Source organism: Carcharhinus amblyrhynchos, unplaced genomic scaffold (genome assembly GCF_965287045.1).
Source record: "Carcharhinus amblyrhynchos unplaced genomic scaffold, sCarAmb.v2.hapA chromosome_102, whole genome shotgun sequence".
NCBI classification, from domain to species: Eukaryota; Metazoa; Chordata; class Chondrichthyes; order Carcharhiniformes; family Carcharhinidae; genus Carcharhinus; species Carcharhinus amblyrhynchos.
The window spans coordinates 475988-501618 of NW_027649842.1; the positions used below are offsets into that span (position 1 = coordinate 475988).

The 25631-nt window shown below is 53.5% G+C and overlaps 1 protein-coding gene across 2 annotated transcripts in view; it reads left to right on the forward strand.

Annotated features, from left to right (window-relative positions):
- The window catches only part of LOC145338579 (PDZ domain-containing protein 4-like), a 39352-nt gene extending 14234 nt beyond the window's left edge, over positions 1-25118 (forward strand). For both annotated transcript variants that reach the window (XM_080182929.1, XM_080182928.1), the window contains exons 2-9: positions 12599-12655; positions 13817-14070; positions 14845-14935; positions 19044-19142; positions 20232-20294; positions 20981-21082; positions 22671-22778; positions 23481-25118. In XM_080182929.1, coding sequence (XP_080039055.1) covers positions 12599-12655; positions 13817-14070; positions 14845-14935; positions 19044-19142; positions 20232-20294; positions 20981-21082; positions 22671-22778; positions 23481-24974 — 2268 coding nt within the window. In that variant the 3' untranslated portion in view covers positions 24975-25118. The remainder of the gene's footprint in view (positions 1-12598; positions 12656-13816; positions 14071-14844; positions 14936-19043; positions 19143-20231; positions 20295-20980; positions 21083-22670; positions 22779-23480) is intronic.
- The last annotated feature ends 513 nt before the right edge of the window (positions 25119-25631 follow it).

Below are 25631 nucleotides of genomic sequence, written 5' to 3' on the forward strand. Positions count from 1 at the left end.
TCCTGTATGGTGTGTGTGTGTGTCAGTGTCAGCTCCTGTACAGTCCGTGTGTGTGTCTCAGTGTCAGCTCCTGTACGGTCCGTGTGTGTGTCTCAGTGTCAGCTCCTGTACAGTCCGTGTGTGTGTCTCAGTGTCAGCTCCTGTACGGTCCGTGTGTGTGTCTCAGTGTCAGCTCCTGTACAGTCCGTGTGTGTGTCTCAGTGTCAGCTCCTGTACGGTCCGTGTGTGTGTGTCAGTGTCAACTCCTGTACGGTCCGTGTGTGTGTCTCAGTGTCAGCTCCTGTAAGGTCTGTGTGTGTCTCAGTGTCAGCCCCTGTACGGTCCGTGTGTGTGTCTCAGTGTCAGCTCCTGTAAGGTCTGTGTGTGTCTCAGTGTCAGCCCCTGTACGGTCCGTGTGTGTGTGTCAGTGTCAGCTCCTGTACGGTCCGTGTGTGTGTGTCTCAGTGTCAGCTCCTGTACAGTCCGTGTGTGTGTCTCAGTGTCAGCCCCTGTACGGTCCGTGTGTGTGTCTCAGTGTCAGCTCCTGTACGGTCCGTGTGTGTCTCAGTGTCAGCTCCTGTACGGTCCGTGTGTGTGTGTCAGTGTCAGCTCCTGTACGGTCTGTGTGTGTCTCAGTGTCAGCTCCTGTACGGTCTGTGTGTGTCTCAGTGTCAGCTCCTGTACGGTCCGTGTGTCTCAGTGTCAGCTCCTGTACGGTCCGTGTGTGTGTCAGTGTCAGCTCCTGTACGGTCCGTGTGTGTGTGTCAGTGTCAACTCCTGTACGGTCCGTGTGTGTGTCTCAGTGTCAGCTCCTGTACGGTCCGTGTGTGTCTCAGTGTCAGCTCCTGTACGGTCCGTGTGTGTCTCAGTGTCAGCTCCTGTACGGTCCGTGTGTGTCTCAGTGTCAGCCCCTGTACGGTCCGTGTGTGTCTCAGTGTCAGCTCCTGTACGGTCCGTGTGTGTCTCAGTGTCAGCTCCTGTACGGTCCGTGTGTGTGTCTCAGTGTCAGCTCCTGTACGGTCCGTGTGTGTGTCTCAGTGTCAGCTCCTGTACAGTCCATGTGTGTGTGTCAGTGTCAGCTCCTGTACAGTCCATGTGTGTGTGTCAGTGTCAGCTCCTGTACGGTCCGTGTGTGTGTCTCAGTGTCAGCTCCTGTACGGTCTGTGTGTGTGTGTCAGTGTCAGCTCCTGTACAGTCCATGTGTGTGTGTCAGTGTCAGCTCCTGTACAGTCCATGTGTGTGTGTCAGTGTCAGCTCCTGTACGGTCCGTGTGTGTGTCTCAGTGTCAGCTCCTGTACAGTCCGTGTGTGTGTCTCAGTGTCAGCTCCTGTACAGTCCGTGTGTGTGTCTCAGTGTCAGCTCCTGTACGGTCCGTGTGTGTGTGTCAGTGTCAGCTCCTGTACAGTCCGTGTGTGTGTCTCAGTGTCAGCTCCTGTACAGTCTGTGTGTGTGTCAGTGTCAGCTCCTGTACGGTCCGTGTGTGTCTCAGTGTCAGCTCCTGTACGGTCCGTGTGTGTGTGTCAGTGTCAGCTCCTGTACGGTCCGTGTGTGTGTCTCAGTGTCAGCTCCTGTATAGTCCGTGTGTGTGTCTCAGTGTCAGCTCCTGTACGGTCCGTGTGTGTGTCTCAGTGTCAGCTCCTGTACGGTCCGTGTGTGTGTCTCAGTGTCAGCTCCTGTACGGTCCGTGTGTGTGTCTCAGTGTCAGCTCCTGTACAGTCCGTGTGTGTGTCTCAGTGTCAGCTCCTGTACAGTCTGTGTGTGTGTCAGTGTCAGCTCCTGTACGGTCCGTGTGTGTCTCAGTGTCAGCTCCTGTACGGTCCGTGTGTGTGTGTCAGTGTCAGCTCCTGTACGGTCCGTGTGTGTGTCTCAGTGTCAGCTCCTGTATAGTCCGTGTGTGTGTCTCAGTGTCAGCTCCTGTACAGTCTGTGTGTGTTTCAGTGTCAGCTCTTGTACGGTCCGTGTGTGTGTCTCAGTGTCAGCTCCTGTACGGTCCGTGTGTGTGTCTCAGTGTCAGCCCCTGTACGGTCCGTGTGTGTCTCAGTGTCAGCACCTGTACAGTCCGTGTGTGTCTCAGTGTCAGCTCCTGTACGGTCCGTGTGTGTGTCTCAGTGTCAGCTCCTGTACGGTCCGTGTGTGTGTCTCAGTGTCAGCTCCTGTACAGTCTGTGTGTGTTTCAGTGTCAGCTCTTGTACGGTCCGTGTGTGTGTCTCAGTGTCAGCTCCTGTACGGTCCGTGTGTGTGTCTCAGTGTCAGCCCCTGTACGGTCCGTGTGTGTCTCAGTGTCAGCACCTGTACAGTCCGTGTGTGTCTCAGTGTCAGCTCCTGTATAGTCCGTGTGTGTGTCTCAGTGTCAGCTCCTGTACGGTCCGTGTGTGTCTCAGTGTCAGCACCTGTACAGTCCGTGTGTGTCTCAGTGTCAGCCCCTGTACGGTCCGTGTGTGTGTCAGTGTCAGCTCCTGTACGGTCCGTGTGTGTGTCTCAGTGTCAGCTCCTGTACGGTCCGTGTGTGTGTCTCAGTGTCAGCCCCTGTACGGTCCGTGTGTGTGTCTCAGTGTCAGCTCCTGTATAGTCCGTGTGTGTGTCTCAGTGTCAGCTCCTGTACAGTCTGTGTGTGTTTCAGTATCAGCTCTTGTACGGTCCGTGTGTGTGTCTCAGTGTCAGCTCCTGTACGGTCCGTGTGTGTGTCTCAGTGTCAGCCCCTGTACGGTCTGTGTGTGTGTCTCAGTGTCAGCCCCTGTACGGTCTGTGTGTGTGTCTCAGTGTCAGCCCCTGTACGGTCTGTGTGTGTGTCTCAGTGTCAGCTCCTGTACGGTCCGTGTGTGTGTCTCAGTGTCAGCTCCTGTACGGTCCGTGTGTGTCTCAGTGTCAGCTCCTGTACGGTCCGTGTGTGTGTCTCAGTGTCAGCTCTTGTATGGTCCGTGTACCTTGATGTAAAGAAACTACAAAAGGTCATGAATGTAGCCCAATCTATCACACAAACCAGCCTCCCATCCATTGACTCTGTCTACACTTCCCGCTGCCTTGGAAAAGCAGCCAGTATAATTAAGGACCCCACACACTCCGGACATTCTCTCTTCCACCTTCTTCCATCAGGAAAAAGGTACAAAAGTCTGAGGTCACGAACCAACCGACCCAAGAACAGCTTCTTCCCTGCTGCTGTCAGACTATTGAATGGACCTACCTCACATTAAGTTGATCTTTCTCTACACCCTAGCTATGACTATAACACTGCATTCTGCACCTTCTTCTCTCCTTCTCTATGAACAGTATGCTTTGTCTGTATACTGCACAAGAAACAATACTTTTCACTGTACGTGGTGTTGACCCAGGGACCCTACCTCACCAGCGGGGGACCAATTGCCACCCTGTCACTGGGCTGAATAGGGCACATTCGCTACTGCAGTGCATGCTGGGATATCAGGGCCTCCATTGAGGTCCATTAAGAGAAAGAGTGATGGAGACAGACAGAGAGCAAGTGGTCACTTCTCTCTCTGCCAATCCTGGCAGTAATGAGCCTGGCTTAGGGAGAGATCAGTCCTTGGACAGATCATGGACAATGCTCATTGGGTAAAACTCTCCTAGTGATCAAAGAATCATGCGTTCTTGCAGAGACAGGGAGGCCCTGGGGATAAGATCACTCAGTGCGGCCTCCTCCAACTGCTCAGAGCTCCCACAGCACCGTGAGAATAATATGAAAGGAGGGATCCTGTTTAATAGCAGGTTGGAGATATTCGCATTGACATGGTTTCACACTTGAACAAATTGATTGATCAATGAACATAGGGACCTGCTCACTCTGTCTGTCACCACACTCTCCCCAGTAACCGCTGTCCTCAACAGAAGATAATACATTCAACACTGACTTTCAATTCCTCAGATTCCAAAGTGTAGGAGACGGAGGTTACTTCACCGTGTCACTGACAGTAAGAAACAGAACAAATCTCCCTCTATCCTGTCCCCTATCAAACACTCCCAGGACAGGTACAGCACGGGGTTAGATACAGAGTAAAGCTCCCTCAACACTGTCCCTCATCAAACACTCCCAGAACAGGTACAGCACGGGGTTAGATACAGAGTAAAACTCCCTCTACACTGTCCCCCATCAAACACTCCCAGGACAGGTACAACACGGGGTTAGATACAGAGTAAAGCTCCCTCCACACTGTCCCCCATCAAACACTCCCAGGACAGGTACAGAATCCTTAATTTGATTTGACTTTTTCTTCTCACATGTATTGGTTTACAGTGACAAGTATTGTTTCTTGCGCACTATACAGACAAAGCATACCGTTCATAGAGTACATAGGGGAGAAGAAAAGGAGAGGGTGCAGAATGTCGCATTACAGTCACAGCTAGCGTGTAGAGAAATATCAACTTAATGTGAAGTAGGTCCATTCAAAAGTCTGACAGCAGCAGGGAAAGAGTTGTATGTGACCTCAGACTTTTGTATCTATTTCCCAATGAAAGAAGGTGGAAGAGAGAATGCCCGGGGTGTGTGGGATCCTTGATTACGCTGGCTGCTTTTCTCAGGCAGAGCAGGAGCCCCAGACCAAGCTGTGATACAACCAGAAAGAATGCTTTCTATGGGCCATCTGTAAAAGTCAGTGAGAGTCGTAGCTGACATGACAAATTTCCTTAGTCTTCTGAGAAAGTAGATGCGTAAGTGGAGCTTTCTTAACTACAGTGTCGGCATGGGGGGGACCAGGACAGGTTGTTGGTGATCTGGACACCTAAAAACTTGAAGTTCTTGATCCTTTCTACTTCATCCCCATTGATGTAGACAGGGGCATGTTCTCCTTTACACTTCCTGAAGTCGATAACAATTTCCTTTGTTTTGTTGACATTGAGGGAGAGATTATTGTCACCGCACCAGTTCACCAGATTCTCTATCTCATTCCTGTACTCTGTCTCGTCATTGTTTGAGATTAAACCCACTGTGTTGGTGTCATCAGCAAGCTTGCTAAAGAACTGCCTGGAAATGTGTTGGAAACAGGTTCAATGGAGATATTCAAGAGGGCACTAGATGACTACCTGAACAGAACAATGTGCAGGGGTTACAGGGGGAAGGCAGGGGAACAGTACTAATGCATGATGCTTGCTTGGAGAGACTGCACAGACAAGATGGGCCAAATGGCCTCGGTCTGCGCTCTATCGATTCTGAGAATCCGTGACAATGAGCCAGATACTGGAGACTGAAATATGAAATATTCACAGGCTGTGTGTGTTTCAGACAGACCTGTCCTCCTCCTGTACAGAGCGAGAGACAGACATCTCACAGGAGAAGGGCTGGGCGCCCAGGCCTTTTGAAGTTTATCTTTCAAATGGAAATGTGAATTCGCTCGCTGACAGGGCAGTACTGAGAGCTGTCTGCCTCTCGCGCCCTCTCCTCACTCCCCTGTCATTGCTCTGTCAAATCCAAACCACTCCCTGATTCACCATGCATGCCCCAACACTCCAACCCACCAGAGAAACGTAGAAACGAGAAACAGGAGAAGGCCATTTGGCCCTTCGAGCTGCTCCCTCGTTCATTTTGATCATGGCTGATCATCAAATTCAATATCCTGATCCCCCCCCCAATATCCCTCGATCCCTTTAGCCCCAAGAACGATATCTAATTTCTTCCTGAAATCACACAACATTTTGGCCTCAACTACTTTCTGTGGGAGTGAATTCCACACATTCCCCACCCTCTGGGTGAAGAAATTTCTCCTCACCTCAGTTCTAAAAGGTTTCCCCCTTATCCTCAAACTCTGACCCCTAGTTCTGGACTCCCCCCACCATCGGAAACATTCTTTCTGAATCTACCCTGTCTAACCCTGTTAGAATTTTATAAGTTTCTATCAGATCCCCTCTCACTCTTCTAAACTCCAGTGAATATAATCCTAACCGACTCAGTCTCTCCTCATATGACAGACCTGCCATCCCAGGAATCATCCTGGTAAACCTTTGCTGTGCTCCCTCTATAGCAAGGACATCCTTCCTCAGATAAGGAGACCAAAACTGTACACAATACTCCAGGTGTGGCCTCACCAAGGCCCTGTACAATTGCAGTAAAACATCCCTATCCCTGTACTCAAATCCTCTCGCTATGAGGCCAACATACCATTTGCCTTCTTTACTGCCTGCTGTACCTGTTTAGGATTCCACTCAGAGCCCTATCTGGGTTCAATTCTCTGCTCCACTCTGTACCTCAGGATGGACCTTTCCTCTCCTTCGGAGAGACCAGGGCTATCCCAATAATGGGGATGGGCAGGGGGGTGAGTGTAAGGGTCACACAGACAAGGCTTCCTCCCCTCAAGTGTCGAGGATTGAGGGGGTGGTCTGATCGAGGGGGGTTTAAGATGATTAAAGGATTCAATAGGGTCGACAGAGAGAAACTATTTCCCCTGGGGGTTCAGAACGAGGGGATGGGGGGGGAAGTTAAAATGAGAGGCCAGCCATTCTGGGAGGGGGTGCGGGTGCGGAATGTCAGGAAGCGCTTCCTCACACAAAGGGGGAATGGGAATCCGGAACTCACTCTCTCCCCGAAATAAAGCTGTTGAGACTGGAGGGGGTGATTGGAAATTCCAAACCCCAGAGTGAGGGGTTTCTGTTGGGTAAAGAGGGGGGTGATTGAGGGTTACTGAACTGAGGCGAGGAAACGGAGTTAGGATAGGAGGTGAATGGCCTCCTCCTGTTCCTGCATAACAAGCTCAAGAGGGGCTGAATGGCCTCCTCCTCATCCTGTAAACCAGTCAGTTATGAATTCGGGACGATAAGGGATTCCTTAGTTGCTTTCTGGCTGACAGTTGGGTTAGGACAGTAACTGATCCTGTGTTTATACATATGGGAGCGCCACACTGCGGGAGGGTCGGTGCTGAGGGAGCGCCGCACTGTGGGAGGTTCAGCGCTGAGGGAGCGCCGCACTGTGGGAGGGTCGGTGCCGAGGAAGCTCCGCACTGTGGGAGGGTCAGTGCCGAGGGAGCGCCGCACTGTGGAAGGGTCAGTGCCGAGGGAGCGCCGCACTGTGGGAGGGTCAGTGCCGAGGGAGCGCCGCACTGTGGGAGGGTCAGGGCCGAGGGAGCGCCGCACTGTGGGAGGGTCAGTGCCGAGGTAGCGCCGCACTGTGGGAGGGTCAGTGCCGAGGGAGCGCCGCACTGTGGGAGGGTCAGTGCTGAGGGAGTGCCGCACTGTGGGAGGGTCAGTGCCGAGGGAGCGCCGCACTGCGGGAGGGTCAGTGCCGAGGGAGCGCCGCACTGCGGGAGGGTCAGTGCCGAGGGAGCACTGCACTGCGGGAGGGTCAGTGCCAAGGGAGCGCCGCACTGCGGGAGGGTCGGTGCCGAGGCAGCGCCGCACTGTGGGAGGGTCAGTGCCGAGGGAGCGCCGCACTGTGGGAGGGTCAGTGCTGCGGGAGCGCCGCACTGTAATTCTTTGATGGACTGTTGCTTGCTCCTCATTGTTGAGGTGTTGTGTGGAGTACACATGTCAACAGTTACAGGTATCTAATCTGAAAGCTATCAGTAATTAAGAGTCGCTTGCTGCTATGGGTCTGGAGGTGAGGGATTCCCAGACAGGGTAACGGTGGGGGCGGAGGGTGGGTGGGGATTTCCTTCAATTGGAGCTGGAGCGGGTCCCTCCATCTTCACCAACTGAGATGAGATTTTGATTCCACAGTTATTTAATGACCTGGATTTCAATTCCTGCCCCCCCACAGTGAGTGACACCAGGATCACCAGGATTAACACAAAGTGGTACTGATAGGGACAGCTCTCAGATTCATTGCAAAGAAAGCTCAGATCTGACGTGCCAGAACTGATATCCTTCCACACTGTGCGAGGGAAATATTCTGTGCATTAATTTTGCATTGAAGCTTCCTTTGTTCTGTGCAGTGTTGGAATTCCACAGAGAGTACAGAATCTGTTCGAGTGAGCGATTAGACACAGCCTCAGTGAAGCCGCCTCTCTCCAATCTTGCCTTTGTTCCCTGTTCTTTAATCTCCGCCGCCTGACAGAAACCAGCAAATATATCGACCCATTGCATCCAACTCGAGGCTATCGCTGAGATAGCTCCCTGCACACCATCTCCATCAGACACTCCCAGGACAGGTACAGCACGGGGTTAGATACAGAGTAAAGTTCCCTCTACACTGTCCCCCATCAAACACTCCCAGGACAGGTACAGCACGGAGTTAGATACAGAGTAAAGCTCCCACTACACTGTCCCCCATCAAACACTCCCAGGACAGGTACAGCACGGGGTTAGATACAGAGTAAAGCTCCCTCTACACTGTCCCCCCATCAAACACTCCCAGGACAGGTACAGCACGGGGTTAGATACAGAGTAAAGCTCCCTCTACACTGTCCCCCCATCAAACACTCCCAGGACAGGTACAGCACGGAGTTAGATACAGAGTAAAGCTCCCTCTACACTGTCCCCCCATCAAACACTCCCAGGACAGGTACAGCACGGGGTTAGATACAGAGTAAAGCTCCCACTACACTGTCCCCCATCAAACACTCCCAGGACAGGTACAGCTCGGGGTTAGATACAGAGTAAAGCTCCCTCTACACTGTCCCCCATCAAACACAGTAAGAAGTCTCACAACACCAGGTTAAAGTCCAACAGGATTATTTGGTTGCATAAGCCACTAGCTTTCAGAGCGCTGCCCCTTCATCAGGTGAGTGGGGAGTTCTGTTCACAAACAAGGCATATAAAGACACAAACTCAATTTACAGAATAATGATTAGAATGTGAGTCTTTACTGGCAATCAAGTCTTCAAGGTACAGTGAAGGTGAGTGGAGAGAGGGTTAAGCACAGGTTAAAGAGATGTGTATTGTCTCCAGACAGGACAGTTAGTGAGATTTTGCAAGCCCAGGCAAGTCATGGGGGTTACAGATAGTGGGACACGAACCCAAGATACCGGTTGAGGCCGTCCTCATGTGTGCGGAACTTGGCTATCAGTCTCTGCTCAGTGACTCTGCACTGTCGTGTGTTGTGAAGGCTGCCTTGGAGAACGCTTACCCGAAGGTCAGAGGCCAAATGTCCGTGACCGCTGAAGTGTTCCCCAACAGGAAGAGAACAGTCTTGCCTGGTGATTGCCATGCGGTGTTCATTCATCCGTTGTCGTAGTGTCTGCATGGTCTCCCCAATGTACCATGCCTCGGGACATCCTTTCCTGCAGCGTTGCAAGATATGTACCATGTACCTGGTGGATGGTGTTCTCACGTGAGATGATGGTATGTGTCGATGATCCGGCATGTCTTGCAGAGGTTGCGGTAGCAGGGTTGTGTGGTATTGTGGTCACTGTTCTCCTGAAGGCTGGGTAGTTTGCTGTGGACAATGATCTGTTTGAGGTTGTGCGGTTGTTTGAAGGCAAGAAGTGGGGGTGTGGGGATGGCCTTGGTGAGATGTTCATCTTCATCAATGACATGTTGAAGGCTCCAGAGAAGATGTCGTAGCTTCTCCGCCCCGGGGAAGTACTGGACGATGAAGGGTACTCTGTCCACCGTGTTTGGCTTCTGAGGAGGTCGGTGTGGTTTTTCGCTGTGGTGTGTCGGAACTGTCGATCGATGAGTCAAGCTCCATATCCTGTTCTTATGAGGGCATCTTTCAGCGTCTGGAGGTGTCTATTGCGATCCCCCTAATCTGAGCAGCTCCTGTGTATACAGAGGGCTTGTCCGTAGCGGATGGCTTCTTTAACGTGTTTAGGGTGGAAGCTGGAGAAGTGGAGCATTGTGAGATTGTCTGTGGGTTTGCGGTACAGTGAGGTGCTGAGGTGACCGTCCTTAATGGAGGTGCGTGTGTCCAAGAATGCAGCCGATTCCGGAGAGTAGTCCATGGTGAGTCTGATGGTGTGATGAAACTTGTTGACGTCATCACATAGTTGTTTCAGTGATTGTTCACCATGAGTCCAAAGGAAAAAAATGCCATCGATCTATCTAGTGTATAGCATCGGTTGAAGGTCCTGTGCGGTGGAGGTCTTGTTCGAACCTGTGCATGAAGATGTTGGCATATTGAGGTGCAAATTTGGTCCCCATGGCTGTTCCCGTGTGTCTGGATGAAGAACTGGTTGTTGAAGGTGAAGACATTGTGGTCCAGGATGAAGTGGATGAGTTGTAAAATTGCATCTGGGAATTGGCAGTTGTCGGCGTTGAGTACTGAGGCAGTTGCAGCAATGCCATCGTTATGGGGGGTGTTGGTGTAGAGCGCCGAGATATCCATTGTAATGAGGAGTGTCCCTGGTTCAAATGCTCCATGTGTGCTGAGTTTCTGTAGGAAGTCTGTAGTGTTGCAAGAGAAGTACATATCGACACAAGTCTGAAAGCTTGTGGTTTGTGCTACCAAATAAACCTGTTGGACTTCAGTCTGGTGTTGGGAGACTTCTTACTGTGTTTACCTCAGTCCAAAGCCAGCATCTCCACATCATGGCGCCCATCAAACACTCCCAGGACAGGTACAGCACAGGGTTAAACACAGAGTAAAGCTCCCTCTACACTGTCCCCCATCAAACACTCCCAGGACAGGTACAGCACGGGGTTAGATATAGAGTAAAGCTCCCTCTACACTGTCCCCCCATCAAACACTCCCAGGACAGGGACAGCGCGGGGTTAGATACAGAGTAAAGCTCCCTCTACACTGTCCCCCATCAAACATTCCCAGGACAGGTACAGCACGGGGTTAGATACAGAGTAAAGTTCCCTCTACACTGTCCCCATCAAACACTCCCAGGACAGGTACAGCACGGGGTTAGATACAGAGTAAAGCTCCCTCTACACTGTCCCCATCAAACACTCCCAGGACAGGGACAGCACGGGGTTAGATACAGAGTAAAGCTCCCTCTACACTGTCCCCATCAAACACTGCCAGGACAGGGACAGCACGGGGTTAGATACAGAGTAAAGCTCCCTCTACACTGTCCCCCATCAAACACTCCCAGGACAGGTACAGCACGGGGTTAGATACAGAGTAAAGCTCCCTCTACACTGTCCCCCATCAAACACTCCCAGGACAGGGACAGCACGGGGTTAGGTACAGAGTAAAGCTCCCTCTACACTGTCCCCCATCAAACACTCCCAGGACAGGTACAGCAGTGAGGGTGTGTATGAGGGGAGGCTGGTGTTTTGTTAATGAGTGTGGGGTTTGTTGGCTGCCTGTCTGCCTCTGTCTCCTTCCCGTCCCTGCGGTCACTGCTGATGTGTCCTAGTTCTCGCTGTCACGTGCCGGTTTGTCTTGTCGGATCCTCCGGAGGATGACTGACCTCAGCGTGACCAATAATAAAAAAAAATTCCTCGATTCCTGTTGCTGTGGCAACGGTATGTTCCATTAAAGCAGCAGGCCTCCCCTCCCCCACTCCGCATCGCTTTGTGAGTTAGCTCCGCACTCTCATCCCCGCAGGCTCCCTCGGCAGGGGAGGGGCGTTCCGAGGCTGCCTTCATCTCCTCAATGAATGAATGAAGGAAGCCCTCCCCCCCCACCCCCGTCTCATTCCCCAGCCCCTCAGCCTCCCCGCTCCATTCCCACCCCACCTCACTCACCTCGACTGGCTGAGTTTAAACCTATTTATCAGTGCCACAAGTAGGCTTACGTTGACACCGCAATGAAGTTACTGTGAAAATCCCCTCATTGGGGTAACACTGAGGAGAATTTAGCACGGCCAATGCACCCTAACCGGCACATCTCTTGGACTGTGGGAGGAAACCGGAGCACCCGGTGGAAACCCACGCAGACACGGGGAGAACATGCAAACTCCACACAGACAGTGACCCGAGCCGGGAATCGAACCTGGGTCCCTGGCACTGTGCGACAGCAGTGCTAACCCACTGTGCCACCGTACCAGCTATGAGGGTTGAACACAGTGGGTTAGCACTGTTGCCTCACAGTGCCAGGGACCCGGGTTCGATTCCTGGCTTGGGTCACTGTCTGTGCAGAGTCTACATGTTCTCCCCGTGTCTGCGTGGGTTTCCTCTGGATGAACATAAGAAATGGGAGCAGGATTAGGCCATCTAGCCCCTCGAGCCTGCCCTGCCATTCAATAAGATCATGGCCGATCTGATAGTGGATCAGTTCCACTTACCTGCCTGCTCCCCATAGCTCTTAATTCCCTTGTCTATTAGAAATCTATCTACCCATGACTTAAACACATTTAACGAGGTAGCCTCCACTGCTTCAATGGGCAGAGAATTCCAAAGATTCACCACCCCCTGAGAGAAGTAGTTCCTCCTCAACTCTGTTCCAAACTGACTCCCCCTTATTTTGAGGCTGTCCTCCGGTTTCCTCCCACAGTCTGAAAGACGTGCTGGTTGGGGGCATTGGCCGTGCTAAATTCTCCCCCAGTGTAACCCGAACAGGAGAGTGGCGACTTGGGGGTTTTCACAGTAACTTCATTGCAGTGTTAATGTAAGCCTTACTTGTGACACTAATAAATAAACTTGAATTATAACATTCGGGGACATGGGACAAGTTCAGGGATTAGCATCACTTTAGTGGTGGTTATTGTGGGTATGGACTCGATGGGCTGAAGGGCCTTGTCTGCAGTCTGTGTCTCTGACAGGATTTGGGAGCTCGGGCCATTCCTCTGCTGACTGGCAGCCCCACCTCCAGCAGAATAATTATCCCATTCTCTCTCTTTCTTCCCTACAGGGCTCGACTGGACTGAGGCACGGGGGGTTAGGACGCAGACCCACTAGCCCACACACAGTGAGTACACACTCTGGGAGTGCGGGGGGGATGGGTGGGGGAGGGGGGAGTATGTGGCTGAGGAGGGATGTCACTCCTCCTGCTCTGAGAGATAATACATCGTGAGAAACTGTACAGGGAGAGGGTGGGGCAACGTGGCGCCCTTCCCCTGGTGTCCCTGCACCGTGGGGCCCTCCCCATGGTGTCCCTGCACCGTGGGGCCCTCCCCATGGTGTCCCTGCACCGTGGGGCCCTCCCCCTGGTGTCCCTGCACCGTGGGGCCCTCCCCATGGTGTCCCTGCACCGTGGGGCCCTCCCCCTGGTGTCCCTGCACCGTGGGGCCCTCCCCCTGGTGTCCCTGCACCGTGGGGCCCTCCCCCTGGTGTCCCTGCACCGTGGGGCCCTCCCCCTGGTGTCCCTGCACCGTGGGGCCCTCCCCCTGGTGTCCCTGCACCGTGGGGCCCTCCCCCTGGTGTCCCTGCACCGTGGGGCCCTCCCCCTGTATTTCTGCATGTGGGGATCTCCCTTGTCTCCTTGCCCTTGGGGACGTTCCCCAGTGTCCCTGCGCATGGGGACCTCCCCCAGTCTCTCTGCGTGTGGGGACCTCCCCCAGTGCCCCTGTACGTGGGGACCACCCCCGGTGCCCCTGCGCATGGGAATCTCCCCCAGCGCCCCTGAGTGTGGGGAGCTCCCCCGGTGTCCCTGAGGGTGGGGACCTCCCCCAGCACCCCTGTGCGTGGGGACCTCCCCCGGCGCCCCTGTGCGTGGGGACCTCCCCCGGCGCCCCTGCACATAGGGACATCCCCCAGCACCCCTGCGTGTGGGGGCCTCCCTCGGCGTCCCTGCACATAGGGACATCCCCCGGCACCCCTGCGCACGGGGACCTCCCGCGGCCCCCCCTGCATGTGGGGACCTCCCCCGGCCCCCCCTGCACATCGGGACATCCCCCGGCGCCCCTGCGTGTGGGGACCCCCCCCTCCCGCACTCCTGTGCGTGGGGACCTCCCCCGGCACCCCTGTGCGTGGGGACCTCCCCCGGCGCCCCTGTGCGTGGGGACCTCCCCCGGCGCCCCTGTGCGTGGGGACCTCCCCTCGGCGCCCCTGTGTGTGGGAACCTCCCCCGGTGTCGAGAGAAGTGCTACAGAATCTCTGAGTTTGCTCAGATGTCCGTGTTCTCTCCAAGGTGCTGGACAAAGAGGTTTGCAAAGTGAGCCAGGAGCAGTACACCGATGTCCTCAGGCCTGCCCGGGACCCTCTGGTGATCCAGGTCTTGCGGCGCAGTCCCAGAGGAAAGATTCCCACCTCAATCCAGGACCTGCAACTCGTCGACAATGGCACCCAGACCGAGATCACCTTTGAACACATCATGGCCCTTAGCAAGGTGCAGCCACCGTCTCCCCCAGTCGTCCAGCTAGAGCCCTATGCCCTGTCCGAAATGTGAGTATCGACAAATGCCACACAAGCCAGAAACGTACAGAGCCATCCCATACCTGAATATCAGAGATTGTGCACAGTGATCCTTACCCTGCTGAATAGACACAGGCTGTGTACAATGATCCTTACCCTGCTGAATAGACACAGACTGTGTACAATGATACTTACCCTGCTGAATAGACACAGACTGTGCACAGTGATCCTTACCCTGCTGAATAGACACAGACTGTGTACAATGATCCTTATCCTGCTGAATAGACACAGACTGTGTACAATGATACTTACCCTGCTGAATAGACACAGACTGTGTACAATGATACTTACCCTGCTGAATAGACACAGACTGTGCACAGTGATCCTTACCCTGCTGAATAGACACAGACTGTGCACAGTGATCCTTACCCTGCTGAATAGACACAGACTGTGCACAGTGATCCTTACCCTGTTGAATAGACACAGACTGTGTACAGTGATCCTTACCCTGCTGAATAAACACAGACTGTGCACAGTGATCCTTACCCTGCTGAATAAACACAGACTGTGCACAGTGATCCTTACCCTGCTGAATAAACACAGACTGTACAATGATCCTTACCCTGCTGAATAGACACAGACTGTGCACAGTGATCCTTACCCTGCTGAATAGACAGTGAGTCTATACTTTCCCTGAACCCTCTGTGTTAACACCTTTCTCCCAGGGTTAGTTTTGATCTGCTTTGCGTGCTTAACCTCTCTCCCCGCAGCCTAATTGTTGACAGTTTCTCTTTGTCCCTGTAGCCCCCCCATTGGGAACGATTTTTATGACCCCAATGACTACCTGGACAGTGGGCATCATGAAGTGGATCGGACAGAGGAACTGGAGTACGAGGTGGGTGCGCACTCCGCTATCCATTTTAACATCCCCCGCCTCGTATCCGCTGGAGTTTAGAAGAGTGAGAGGCAACCTTTACAACCCGGAGGGAGTTTCTCGACATGGTGGATGGGGAGAATATCTTTCCTCTTGTGGGAATCTTGAACTAGGATTTGATTTATTATTGCCACATGTATTGCGACAGTGAAAAGTATTGTTTCTCACGCACTATACAGACAAAGCAGCCCGTTCATAGAGAAGGGGTCTCTGTTTAGAAATAATATAAAAACTAGAAGCAGGAGGAGGCCATTCGGTCCTTCGAGCTGCTCCCCATTCGTTTTGATCATGGCTGATCATCAAATTCAACATCCTGATCCCCCCCCCATATCCCTCGATCCCTTTAGCCCCAAGAACGATATCTAATTTCTTCCTGAAATCACATAACGTTTTGGCCTCAACTACTTTCTGTGGGAGTGAATTCCACACATTCCCCACCCTCTGGGTGAAGAAATTTCTCCTCACCTCAGTTCTAAAAGGTTTACCCCTTATCCTCAAACTCTGACCCCTAGTTCTGGACTCCCCCCACCATCGGGAACATTCTTTCTGAATCTACCCTGTCTAACCCTGTTAGAATTTTATAAGTTTCTATCAGATCCCCTCTCACTCTTCTAAACTCCAGTGAATATAATCCTAACCCACTCAGTCTCTCCTCATATGACAGACCTGCCATCCCAGGAATCAGCCTGGTAAACCTTTGCTGCGCTCCCTCTATAGCAAGGACATCCTTCCTCAGATAAGGAGACCAAAACTGTACACAATACTCCAGGTGTGGCCTCACCAAGGCCCTGTACAATTGCAGTAAAACATCCCTATCCCTGTACTCAAATCCTCTCGCTATGAAGGCCAACATACCATTTCCCTTCTTTACTGCCTGCTGTACCTGCACGCTTACTTTCAGTGACTGATACACAAGGACTCCAAGGTCTCGCTGAGTATCTGCCTCTCTCAATTTACACCAAATAATAATCTGTCTTCCTCTTACTGCTCCCAAAGTGGATAACCTCACATTTATCCACATTATACTGCATCTGCCATGCAGATTCCACACACTCAGCCCGTCCAAATCACACTGAAACATCTCTGTATCCTCCTCACAGCTCACCCTCCCACCCAACGTTGTATTATTCGTAAAGTTGGAGATAATACATTCAGTTCCCTCTTTCAAATCATTCATATATAATGTGAGCAGTTGGGGTCCCAGTACAGATCCCTGCAAAACCCCACTGGTCACTGACAGAAAAAGACCCATTTATTCCTACTCATTGTTTTCCTGGATGATAAACCAGTTTTCTATCCATCTCAATAGGCCAATCACACAAACTGCCCCCAGAAAGGGGCGGCCCATTTAAGAGGGAGATGAGGAGAAATGTTTTCTCTCGGAGGGTGTGGAGTCTCCAGAACTCTTTTCCTCACGAGGTGGTGGGATTGAAGTCTAGGAATATTTATCCAGGCGGAATGGATAGATTCAGGATTAACGAGGCAGGGGAGTGTGTGATAGGTCAGTGACCGTGAGGTCAGTGGGAATGTGGGTTGGGGTTACACTCAGATCAAGCTGTGACCTTATCAAACAGGGCAGCAGGTTTTGAGGGGCAGAGTGGCCTTCTCCAGCTCCTAATTCAAATGATCAAGGCTCGCCAGAGGAATGTTCGAATGTCGCTGCAGAGTGGTGTCGTCGAAACTTTTCATCCAACACTCATCAGGACGAACACAACAGCACCAAATTTCAGACAATCGCAACAATTTTTTCCACGGGAGAAAAAGGTTCTGATTGGCTGGCAAGTCACCCCGATGGGCCAAGGCACTACCATGGCGACAGCACTGGGGGCAACTACTGGCTCAGGGTGACAAAAGGGAAATTTACAAAGCTTGACACTGTACCTTTTGCTTGCAGAGTTTGTGTGTCACCTCGAACATGTATAAATGAGCCACATTACGAGTTCCATAAGATCATAAGACATAGGAGCAGAATTAGGCCACTCAGCCCATCGAGTCTGCTCCGCCATTCAATCATAGCTGATATTTTTCTCATCCCCATTCTCCTGCCTTTTCCCCATAATCCCTGATCCCCTTATTAATCAAGAACCTATCTACCTCTGTCTTAAAGACACTCAGTGCCCTGGCCTCCACAACCTTCTGCAGCAAAGAGTTCCACACATTCCCCACTCTCTGGCTGAAGAAATTCCTCCTCATCTCTGTTTTCAAAGATCGTCCCTTTAGCCTGAGGTTGTTCCCTCTGGTTCTACTTTTTCCTACTAGTAGAAACATCCTCTCCACGTCCACTCCATCCGGGCCTCGCAGTATCCTGTAAGTTTCAATAAGATCCCCCCCTCATCCTTCTAAACTCCAACGAGCACAGACCCAGAGTCCTCAACCGTTCCTCAAACTCTTCATTCCAGGGATTATTCTTGTGAACCTCCTCTGGACCCTTTCCAAGGCCAGCACATCCTTCCTTAGATACGGAGCCCAAAACTGCTCACAATACTTCAGATGGGGTCTGACCAGAGCCTTATACAGCCTCGGAAGTACATCCCTGCTCTTGTATTCTAGCCCTCTCTACATGAATGCTAACATTGCATTTACTTTCCTAACTGCCGACTAAACCTGCACGTTAACCTTAAGAGAATCTTGAACAATGATTCCTGAGTCCCTTTGTGTTTCTGATTTCCTAAGCATTTTCCCACTTTGAAAATAGTCTATGCCTTAATTCCTGGTATAATCTGACTTGTTATCTACAATCAGTTGTTAGTGCGGCTATTAATGCACTCAGGATTATTCAGAAGGTGTGTCCCATTTCCGGAATCAGGCCAACAGCAGGCATATTGTTCCAGACTTTTCCACCTCTTAAACATTACTATTGTATCTGCTTCTACCAGCTCCTCTGGCAACGTGTTCCAGGTTCGTAACCCCCTCCCCCCAGTGTAAAAAACTTGCCTCTCACATCTCCTTTAAACGTTCCCCCTTTTATCTTCAATCTATCTCCCCAGTAACTAACATTGCTACCCTGGCAAAAAAGACTCCAGCTATCCATTCTGACCATGCCAATCATAATTTTGGAATATGTTTCAGACCACCCCGCAGGCTTCAATGTTCGAGTAAAAACAATTCAGGTTTGTTTAGGGAGGGAATTCCGGAGCTCAGGGCCCCCCACGCCAACATCTGAAGGCACGGCCACCAGTGGCGGAGCGATGGGAATCGGGGGATGCTCAAGAGGCCGGAATTGGAGGAACGCAGAGATCTCGGAGGGTCGCAGGAAGTTACAAAGAGAAGGGTGCAGGGGCTGGAGGAGGTTACAGAGATAGGGAGGGGGTGTAGGGGCTGGAGGAGGCTGCAGGAGGTTACAGAGGTGGGGGGGGTGTAGGGGCTGGAGGAGGTTACAGAGATAGGGAGGGGTGTAGGGGGCTGGAGGCAGTTATAGAGATAGGGAGGGGTGTAGGGGCTGGAGAAGGTTACAGAGAAAGGAAGAGGTGTAGGAAGCTGGAGGAGGTTACAGAGATAGGGAGGGTTGGAGGGGGTTAGAGTGGGCGTAGAGGGGAAATAAAGATGTGTATTTCTAAATTACGCTCAGCAAGGGGTGTGGGGAAAGCCTTGTGGATATCCTGAGGTTGGACATTGCAGGGATCGTGTTGAAACTTACAGGATTCTGTAAGATAGACGTGGAGAGAATGTTTCCACTGGGAGGAAAAATTAGAACCAGAGGGGACAACCTCAGGCTAAAGGGACGATCCTTTAAAACAGAGATGAGGAGGAATTTCTTCACCCAGAGAGTGGGGAATGTGTGGAACTCTTTGCCACAGAGGAGGCCGGGTCACTGAGTGTCTTTAAGACAGAGATAGATATGTTCCTGATTAATAAGGGGATCAGGGGTTATGGGGAAAAGGCAGGAGAATGGGGATGAGAAAAATATCAGCCATGATTGAATGGGGGAGCAGACTCGATGGGCCGAGTGGCCTAATCCTGCTTCTATGTCTTATGGTCTTACGGAGCTATAGACATTGTGAGTTGATCTGGGGGGGAGGAGTCGGTGCTGACGGCATGGTGTTATTTCTCTGGCTCTTTCTGTGTACAGGAAGTGGAGCTTTATAAACAGAGTCACCAGGAGAAGTTGGGACTGACCGTGTGTTACCGGACAGATGATGAGAATGACACAGGAATCTACGTGGGAGAGGTAAGGAGACAGGGCCCCCTGGTGGGGAGGGGGGCATTGCAATCGATCTTTCATAGAGCCAGCAGAGTTAATATGGGCAGAATGGACTCAGCTTACGGCCTCGGATTATAAAAAGAATATCGAGACAATAAGGGGCAAAATAGATTGAGACAGATGTATGAGAGCAGCGAGGTCGTGTACCCAGCCCCGCTCAATGTCACTGATGACAGTGAACACCTCCCCCTTAACCTCTTCTGCTTCCACCTTCTCTCTCTTGTTACAATGCAGAAGTTGATATCCATTTGAGAAGCCATGCTGAATCCCCCAAAGAGGAATCCCTCACCTCGTAATCTGTTAAAAGTGTGTGGGAAGATGTGAACTGTCCTTCAGTAACGTTTAGTGGGTAACGAACAGAAATACCCCACTTAACCATTTATTTATTCAACTAATCGGGAACTTTAACTAAACAAGTAGCATATCGATTAAAATAAGGTTCTACTGGAATGCTGTTCAAATAAATACAAGGATCATTCATTACCCTAAAAAGATAATAACAGAAATTTAGTCACTCTCAAAACAATATACAACCAGGTGTTTTGGCTTTAGAAAGCCTTTGGAGTTTTTCTGTTGACTCCACTGTCTGTAAGCTCTTTCTGATTTTGGTACCCTTCGTTAGACAGATGGAGAGTTCTGTTAAGAGATACTCTAAGCTGGCAGGGAGCCGCTCTTGCCCTCTCTGGGTGTTGAGAGGTGGCAGCTCTTCAGTTGAGCTGCAGGCAGAGAGTTGAGTTCCTCTTTATAACCCTGATGACCTAATCACTTTTCCTACACCAGGATTGGTCTGATGTTGTGAACAACAGCAAATTCAAATTGGATAGGTTCCTGACAGCAGAGTGTCTTCTTTAAACTGATAGGCTGTCAAAATTCAAAAGCCAGCCAAGCCTGTTACCAAGGCAAACCTGATGCTTGTTCTTCGTTACAAATGTTGCAGTTTGTGAACCATTCCTCTCCACAATTGACTAGAAATCGAGGGACTGTAGCAGTTATACTTAACACTGACTCAATCATCACAGCTAACAGATTAAAACGCAGCAATGTATTGACCCACAGATTAACCCGACTGGGATCGCAGCAAAGGATGGCCGGATTCGAACAGGAGACCGTATCATTCAGGTAAAACAGAGCAGCTGAGTAAGCTTTACTCAGTATCTAACCCCGCGCTGTACCTGTCCTGGGAGTGTTTGATGGGGACAGTGTAGAGGGAGCTTTACTCTGTATCTAACCCCGTGCTGTACCTGTCCTGGGAGTGTTTGATGGGGGACAGTGTAGAGGGAGCTTTACTCTGTATCTAACCCCGTGCTGTACCTGTCCTGGGAGTGTTTGATGGGGGGACAGTGTAGAGGGAGCTTTACTCTGTATCTAACCCCGTGCTGTACCTGTCCTGGGAGTGTTTGATGGGGACAGTGTAGAGGGAGCTTTACTCTGTATCTAACCCCGTGCTGTACCTGTCCTGGGAGTGTTTGATGGGGGGACAGTGTAGAGGTAGCTTTACTCTGTATCTAACCCCGTGCTGTACCTGTCCTGGGAGTGTTTGATGGGGGGACAGTGTAGAGGGAGCTTTACTCTGTATCTAACCCCGTGCTGTACCTGTCCTGGGAGTGTTTGATGGGGGGACAGTGTAGAGGGAGCTTTACTCTGTATCTAACCCCGTGCTGTACCTGTCCTGGGAGTGTTTGATGGGGGACAGTGTAGAGGGAGCTTTACTCTGTATTTAACCCCATGCTGTACCTGTCCTGGGAGTGTTTGATGGGGGGACAGTGTGTCAACTTCTGAGCAGAGTCTACGTGTCTTTGTTACAGATCAATGGGGTGGAGGTTCAGAACAGGGAGGAGGCCGTTGCGATCCTGACGCGTGAGGACAGCACCAATGTCTCCTTATTATTAGCACGGCCAGAGATGGAGGTAAGTGGATTGCTGTCTGATATACACCAGCCTGTTGCTGAAATATACCCCTCACATACCTCAGTGGGCAGTGACAGACTGTTACAGCATCGGGTTTGAGTTCAATGTTTGATTTGTCTGAATTCACGCTTTGTCCTCCTATCCCACACCAGGGAATGGAGAGAATTCTCTGTAACCTCCTCCAGCCCCTACACCCCCTCCCTATCTCTGTAACCTCCTCCAGCCCCTACACCCCCTCCCTATCTCTGTAACCTCCTCCAGCCCCTACACCCCCTCCCTATCTCTGTAACCTCCTCCAGCCCCCTACATCCCGTCCCTATCTCTGTAACCTCCTCCAGCTCCTACACCCCTCCCTATCTCTGTAACCTCCTCCAGCCCCTACACCCCCTCCCTATCTCTGTAACCTCCTCCAGCCCCTACATCCCCTCCCTATTTCTGTAACCCCCTCCAGCCCCATACACCCCCTCCCTATCTCTGTAACCTCCTCCAGTCCCTACACCCCCTCCCTATCTCTGTAACCTCCTCCAGCCCCTACATCCCCTCCCTATTTCTGTAACCCCCTCCAGCCCCATACACCCCCTCCCTATCTCTGTAACCCCCTCCAGCCCCATACACCCCCTCCCTATCTCTGTAACCTCCTCCAGCCCCTACATCCCCTCCCTATCTCTGTAACCTCCTCCAGCTCCCTACACCCCGTCCCTATCTCTGTAACCTCCTCCAGCTCCTACACCCCCTCCCTATCTCTGTAACCTCCTCCAGCCCCTACTCCCCTCCCTATCTCTGTAACCTCTTCCAGACAGAGACACAGAGAGAGAGAGCAAGTTTAAGCTTGATGATTATTTATTAGTGTCACAAGTAGGCTAACATTAACACTGCAATGAAGTCACTGTGAAAATCCCCTAGTTGCCACACTCCTGTTCAGGTTACACTGAGGGAGAATTTAGCACAGCCAACACACCCTAACCAGCACGTCTTTCGGCCTATGGGAGGAAACCCATGCAGAGACGGGGAGAATGTGTAGACTCCACACAGACAGCGACCCAAACCAGGAATCGAACCCAGGTTCCTGGTGCTGTGAGGCAGCAGGGCTAACCCACTGTGCCACCATGCCGGCCCTGTGTCAGATCTTTCACAGTACACTCCCTTGTCAAACTCCTCCTACCAAAGTGCATCACCTCACACTTTCCCAGTGATTGGTGGAAGGTTTAGGGGTGCAGTGAGATGTTAAAGAAGTATTGTCACACAGCGGGTTGTTGGGGCGGTGGAGGGGGGAGTTGTGGTGTGGGGTGTGGGTCTGGACCTCTCTGTCCAAAAGAGTTGCGGAGGTAGCAAACCCTTTGATAATTTAAAGGGATGGCCACTCTTGTGGCGTGCAGGGGGGCTTTGGACCGAGTGGCCATCAGGCATGCCTATTCACCAGCGGTGCTCGGACTTGAGGATGAGCCAGTGGGAGGTGTTCACCCCTGCTCCCAGAGGATATGGGGGGAGCAGTGGGAAGGATCCCTGGTTGGTGGGTTGGGAACCGGGTCTGCAGTAGACAATAACACCTTGTGTAATATTCCTAAACCCAGCCTCTCTGCTCCCACAGCTGGAGGAGGGTTGGATGGAAGACAGGAATGAGGCAATGGACATCCCGACTCGAGAGGAAACCGAAGAGATACCTGCACGTGTCAGCAAAGCCAGTCCAGCACAACACGTGAGTCTCAGAGGTGGAAACTTAACCCAATACCCACCCCCGCATATTCCCGTGCGACACTCAGAAAGTCAGTGCTGAGGGAGCGCCGCATTGTGGGAGGGTCGGTGCTGAGGGAGCACCACACTGTAGGAGGATCAGTGCCGAGGGAGCGCCGCACTGTGGGAGGGTCAGTGCCGAGGGAGCGCCGCACTGTGGGAGGGTCAGCGCTGAGACAGCGCCGCACTGTGGGAGGGTCAGTGCTGAGACAGCGCCGCACTGTGGGAGGGTCAGTGCTGAGACAGCGCCGCACTGTGGGAGGGTCGGTGCTGAGGGAGCGCCGCAATGTGGGAGGGTCGGTGCCGAGGGAGCAACGCACTGTGAGAGGGTCGGTGCCGAGGGAGCGCCACACTGTGGGAGGGTCAGTGCCAAGGGAGCACTGCACTGTGGGAGGGTCAGTGCCGAGGGAGCGCCGCACTGTGGGAGGGTCAGTGCCGAGGGAGCGCCGCACTGTGGGAGGATCAGTGCCGAGGGAGCGCCGCACTGTGGGAGGATCAGTGCCGAGGGAGCGCCGCACTGTGGGAGGATCAGTGCCGAGGGAGCGCCGCACTGTGGGAGGATCAGTGCCGAGGGAGCGCCGCACTGTGGGAGGGTCAGTGCCGAGGGAGCGCCACACTGTGGGAGGATCAGTGCTGAGGATATTGACAGTGAATTGTTTCCTTGCAGAAGATGAAAGAGGATCAGAAGAATGCGGTGGACTCGGGGAACTTGCTGAGTAACAGCCAGGAACTGGACAGTGGGGTGGGCCGTACGGACGAGAGCACCAGGAATGATGAAAGCTCGGAGCACGACATTCTGGGCGATGACCAGACCAGCACGACCACCACCAACACCTCGAACACCACCCCGGGCAGCCTGCGGCGGTTCCAGCCCCGCAAGAGTGAGGGAGCCACCATCCGGGCGCGCGATTTCCACCTCAGCACGGACTCGCTGGCCGGAGCGGACCTGCTGGTGTCCGACCTCCCCGGACTGACCGAGGAGGAGTGCGAGCGTTACCGCGAACTGCTGGAGATCAAGTGTCACCTGGAGAACGGCAACGGGGCTGGCGGCCTGGGCTACCAGCGCAGCCGGGCACTGGACGTCAACCGCAACGAAGGCGTGGGGCGCCTGGCCGGCATGTTGCAGGAGGAGTTGTGTCACCTGGAGTTCAAGTGTCGCAATGTGCTGCGGGCACAGAAGATGCAGCAACTGCGGGAACGCTGTATGAAAGCCTGGCTGGCCGGCGAGGGGGGCCCGTTCGACGCCAGCGGCCCCGGGACGGGTACTGACCCCCTGCGGCACGGCCTGTGCGACATCACGGAGCTGCCCGAGCGATCGGACAAGGACAGCACCAGCGCCTACAACACCGGCGAGAGTTGCCGCAGCACGCCGCTGCTGGCTGAGCCGGCCCCCGAGGACCGGCGGGCAGCGGTCAACGCCAACCTCAACCTCCGGCACGGCAGCCCGGCCAAATTCCGCAGCCTGCCCCGCGAGGGGGTGGGCCGGCGCCCGGCCGAGGAGAGGGGGCCCCGCCGGGGGCCCAAGGGGGGCGGCGCGGCCGGCGGCGAGGGGAGCCCCTACCTCTCGCGTTGCCACCGTTCGCCTGGCCGGCAGGGGCACCTGTCCGAGAGGTACCGCAGCTGCGTCCAGCTGGTGCCAACGCCCGCCCAGGCCGGGCCGGAGTACGGCCAGGGGGCGGCGGCGGGGGGCAAGGGCGGCGAGGCCCGCATGGAGTGGAAGGTCAAGGTTCGCAGCGATGGCACCCGCTACGTGGCCAAGCGACCCGTCCGCGACAGGCTCCTGAAGGCGCGCGCCATGAAGATCCGCGAGGAGCGCAGCGGCATGACCACGGACGATGACGCGGTCAGCGAGCTGAAGATGGGCCGTTACTGGAGCCGGGAGGAGCGGAAGCAGCACCTGGCCCGGGCCCGCGAGCAGCGCAAACGGAGGGAGTTCATGATGCAGAGCAGGCTGGACTGCCTGCGGGAACAGCACGCTGCCTCCGGGGACGGCCGCTCAGAGCTCAGCATCATCGCCCTGAGCCACAAGAAGTGCGCCAAGCGCCGGAACCGCAAGATCCTGGACAACTGGATGACCATCCAGGAGATGCTGGCACACGGCACACGGACTGCAGATGGCAAGAGGGTCTATAACCCACTGCTGTCTGTCACCACCGTCTAACGGGAAGGCCGGCGGGGAGGGGGGAGGCCACGAGGGGGCCGGTGGGGGTTCCATGAGGGAGCCGGGGGCTCAGGTTGGTGGATTGGGAGGTGTGACTGTGAACCCCATGCTTGGGGACAAGAGGAGGAAGAAGAAATGCTCCAATTCTCAGCGGGGCACTGTTGCCCCACACCCCCCCCCCCCCCCCTCACTCCCCACCTCCCCCCGCCCCCCATCCCGAGCCTACAGCAACCACCTCGGGGCTAACACTCCCAGTGGTGGAGAGAGAGGGAGAGCAAGACAGAGAGAGGGAGCGTGGCACCCAGCGAGACCCACCAAAGACCAAAACTGCCCCTGCTTTTACCACCCTCCCACCGCCCCCCCCACCACCGTCTAGGCGCCCAGCACTCATTGGGAGTCGCAGCCTGCTACAGACCGCGTCCCGTTCCGTGCGATGTCTCCCCGTCCCCTGCCCCCCCTCACCCCCTTTTCCTTCCTCGGCCACCCAGAACTTTCGACACGGACCGTGAGACTTTCGGAGTGGGGCAGTGGTGCGTGTGTGTGGGCAGAAACCTGGGGAGGGGATGGGGAAGGGAGGGGGAGGGAGGTTTCCGTGTGTTTAGTAGGGCCAGGTGGGGGGTGGGGAACAGGTCATTAGCAGAGGAGAAGCTGCAGCAT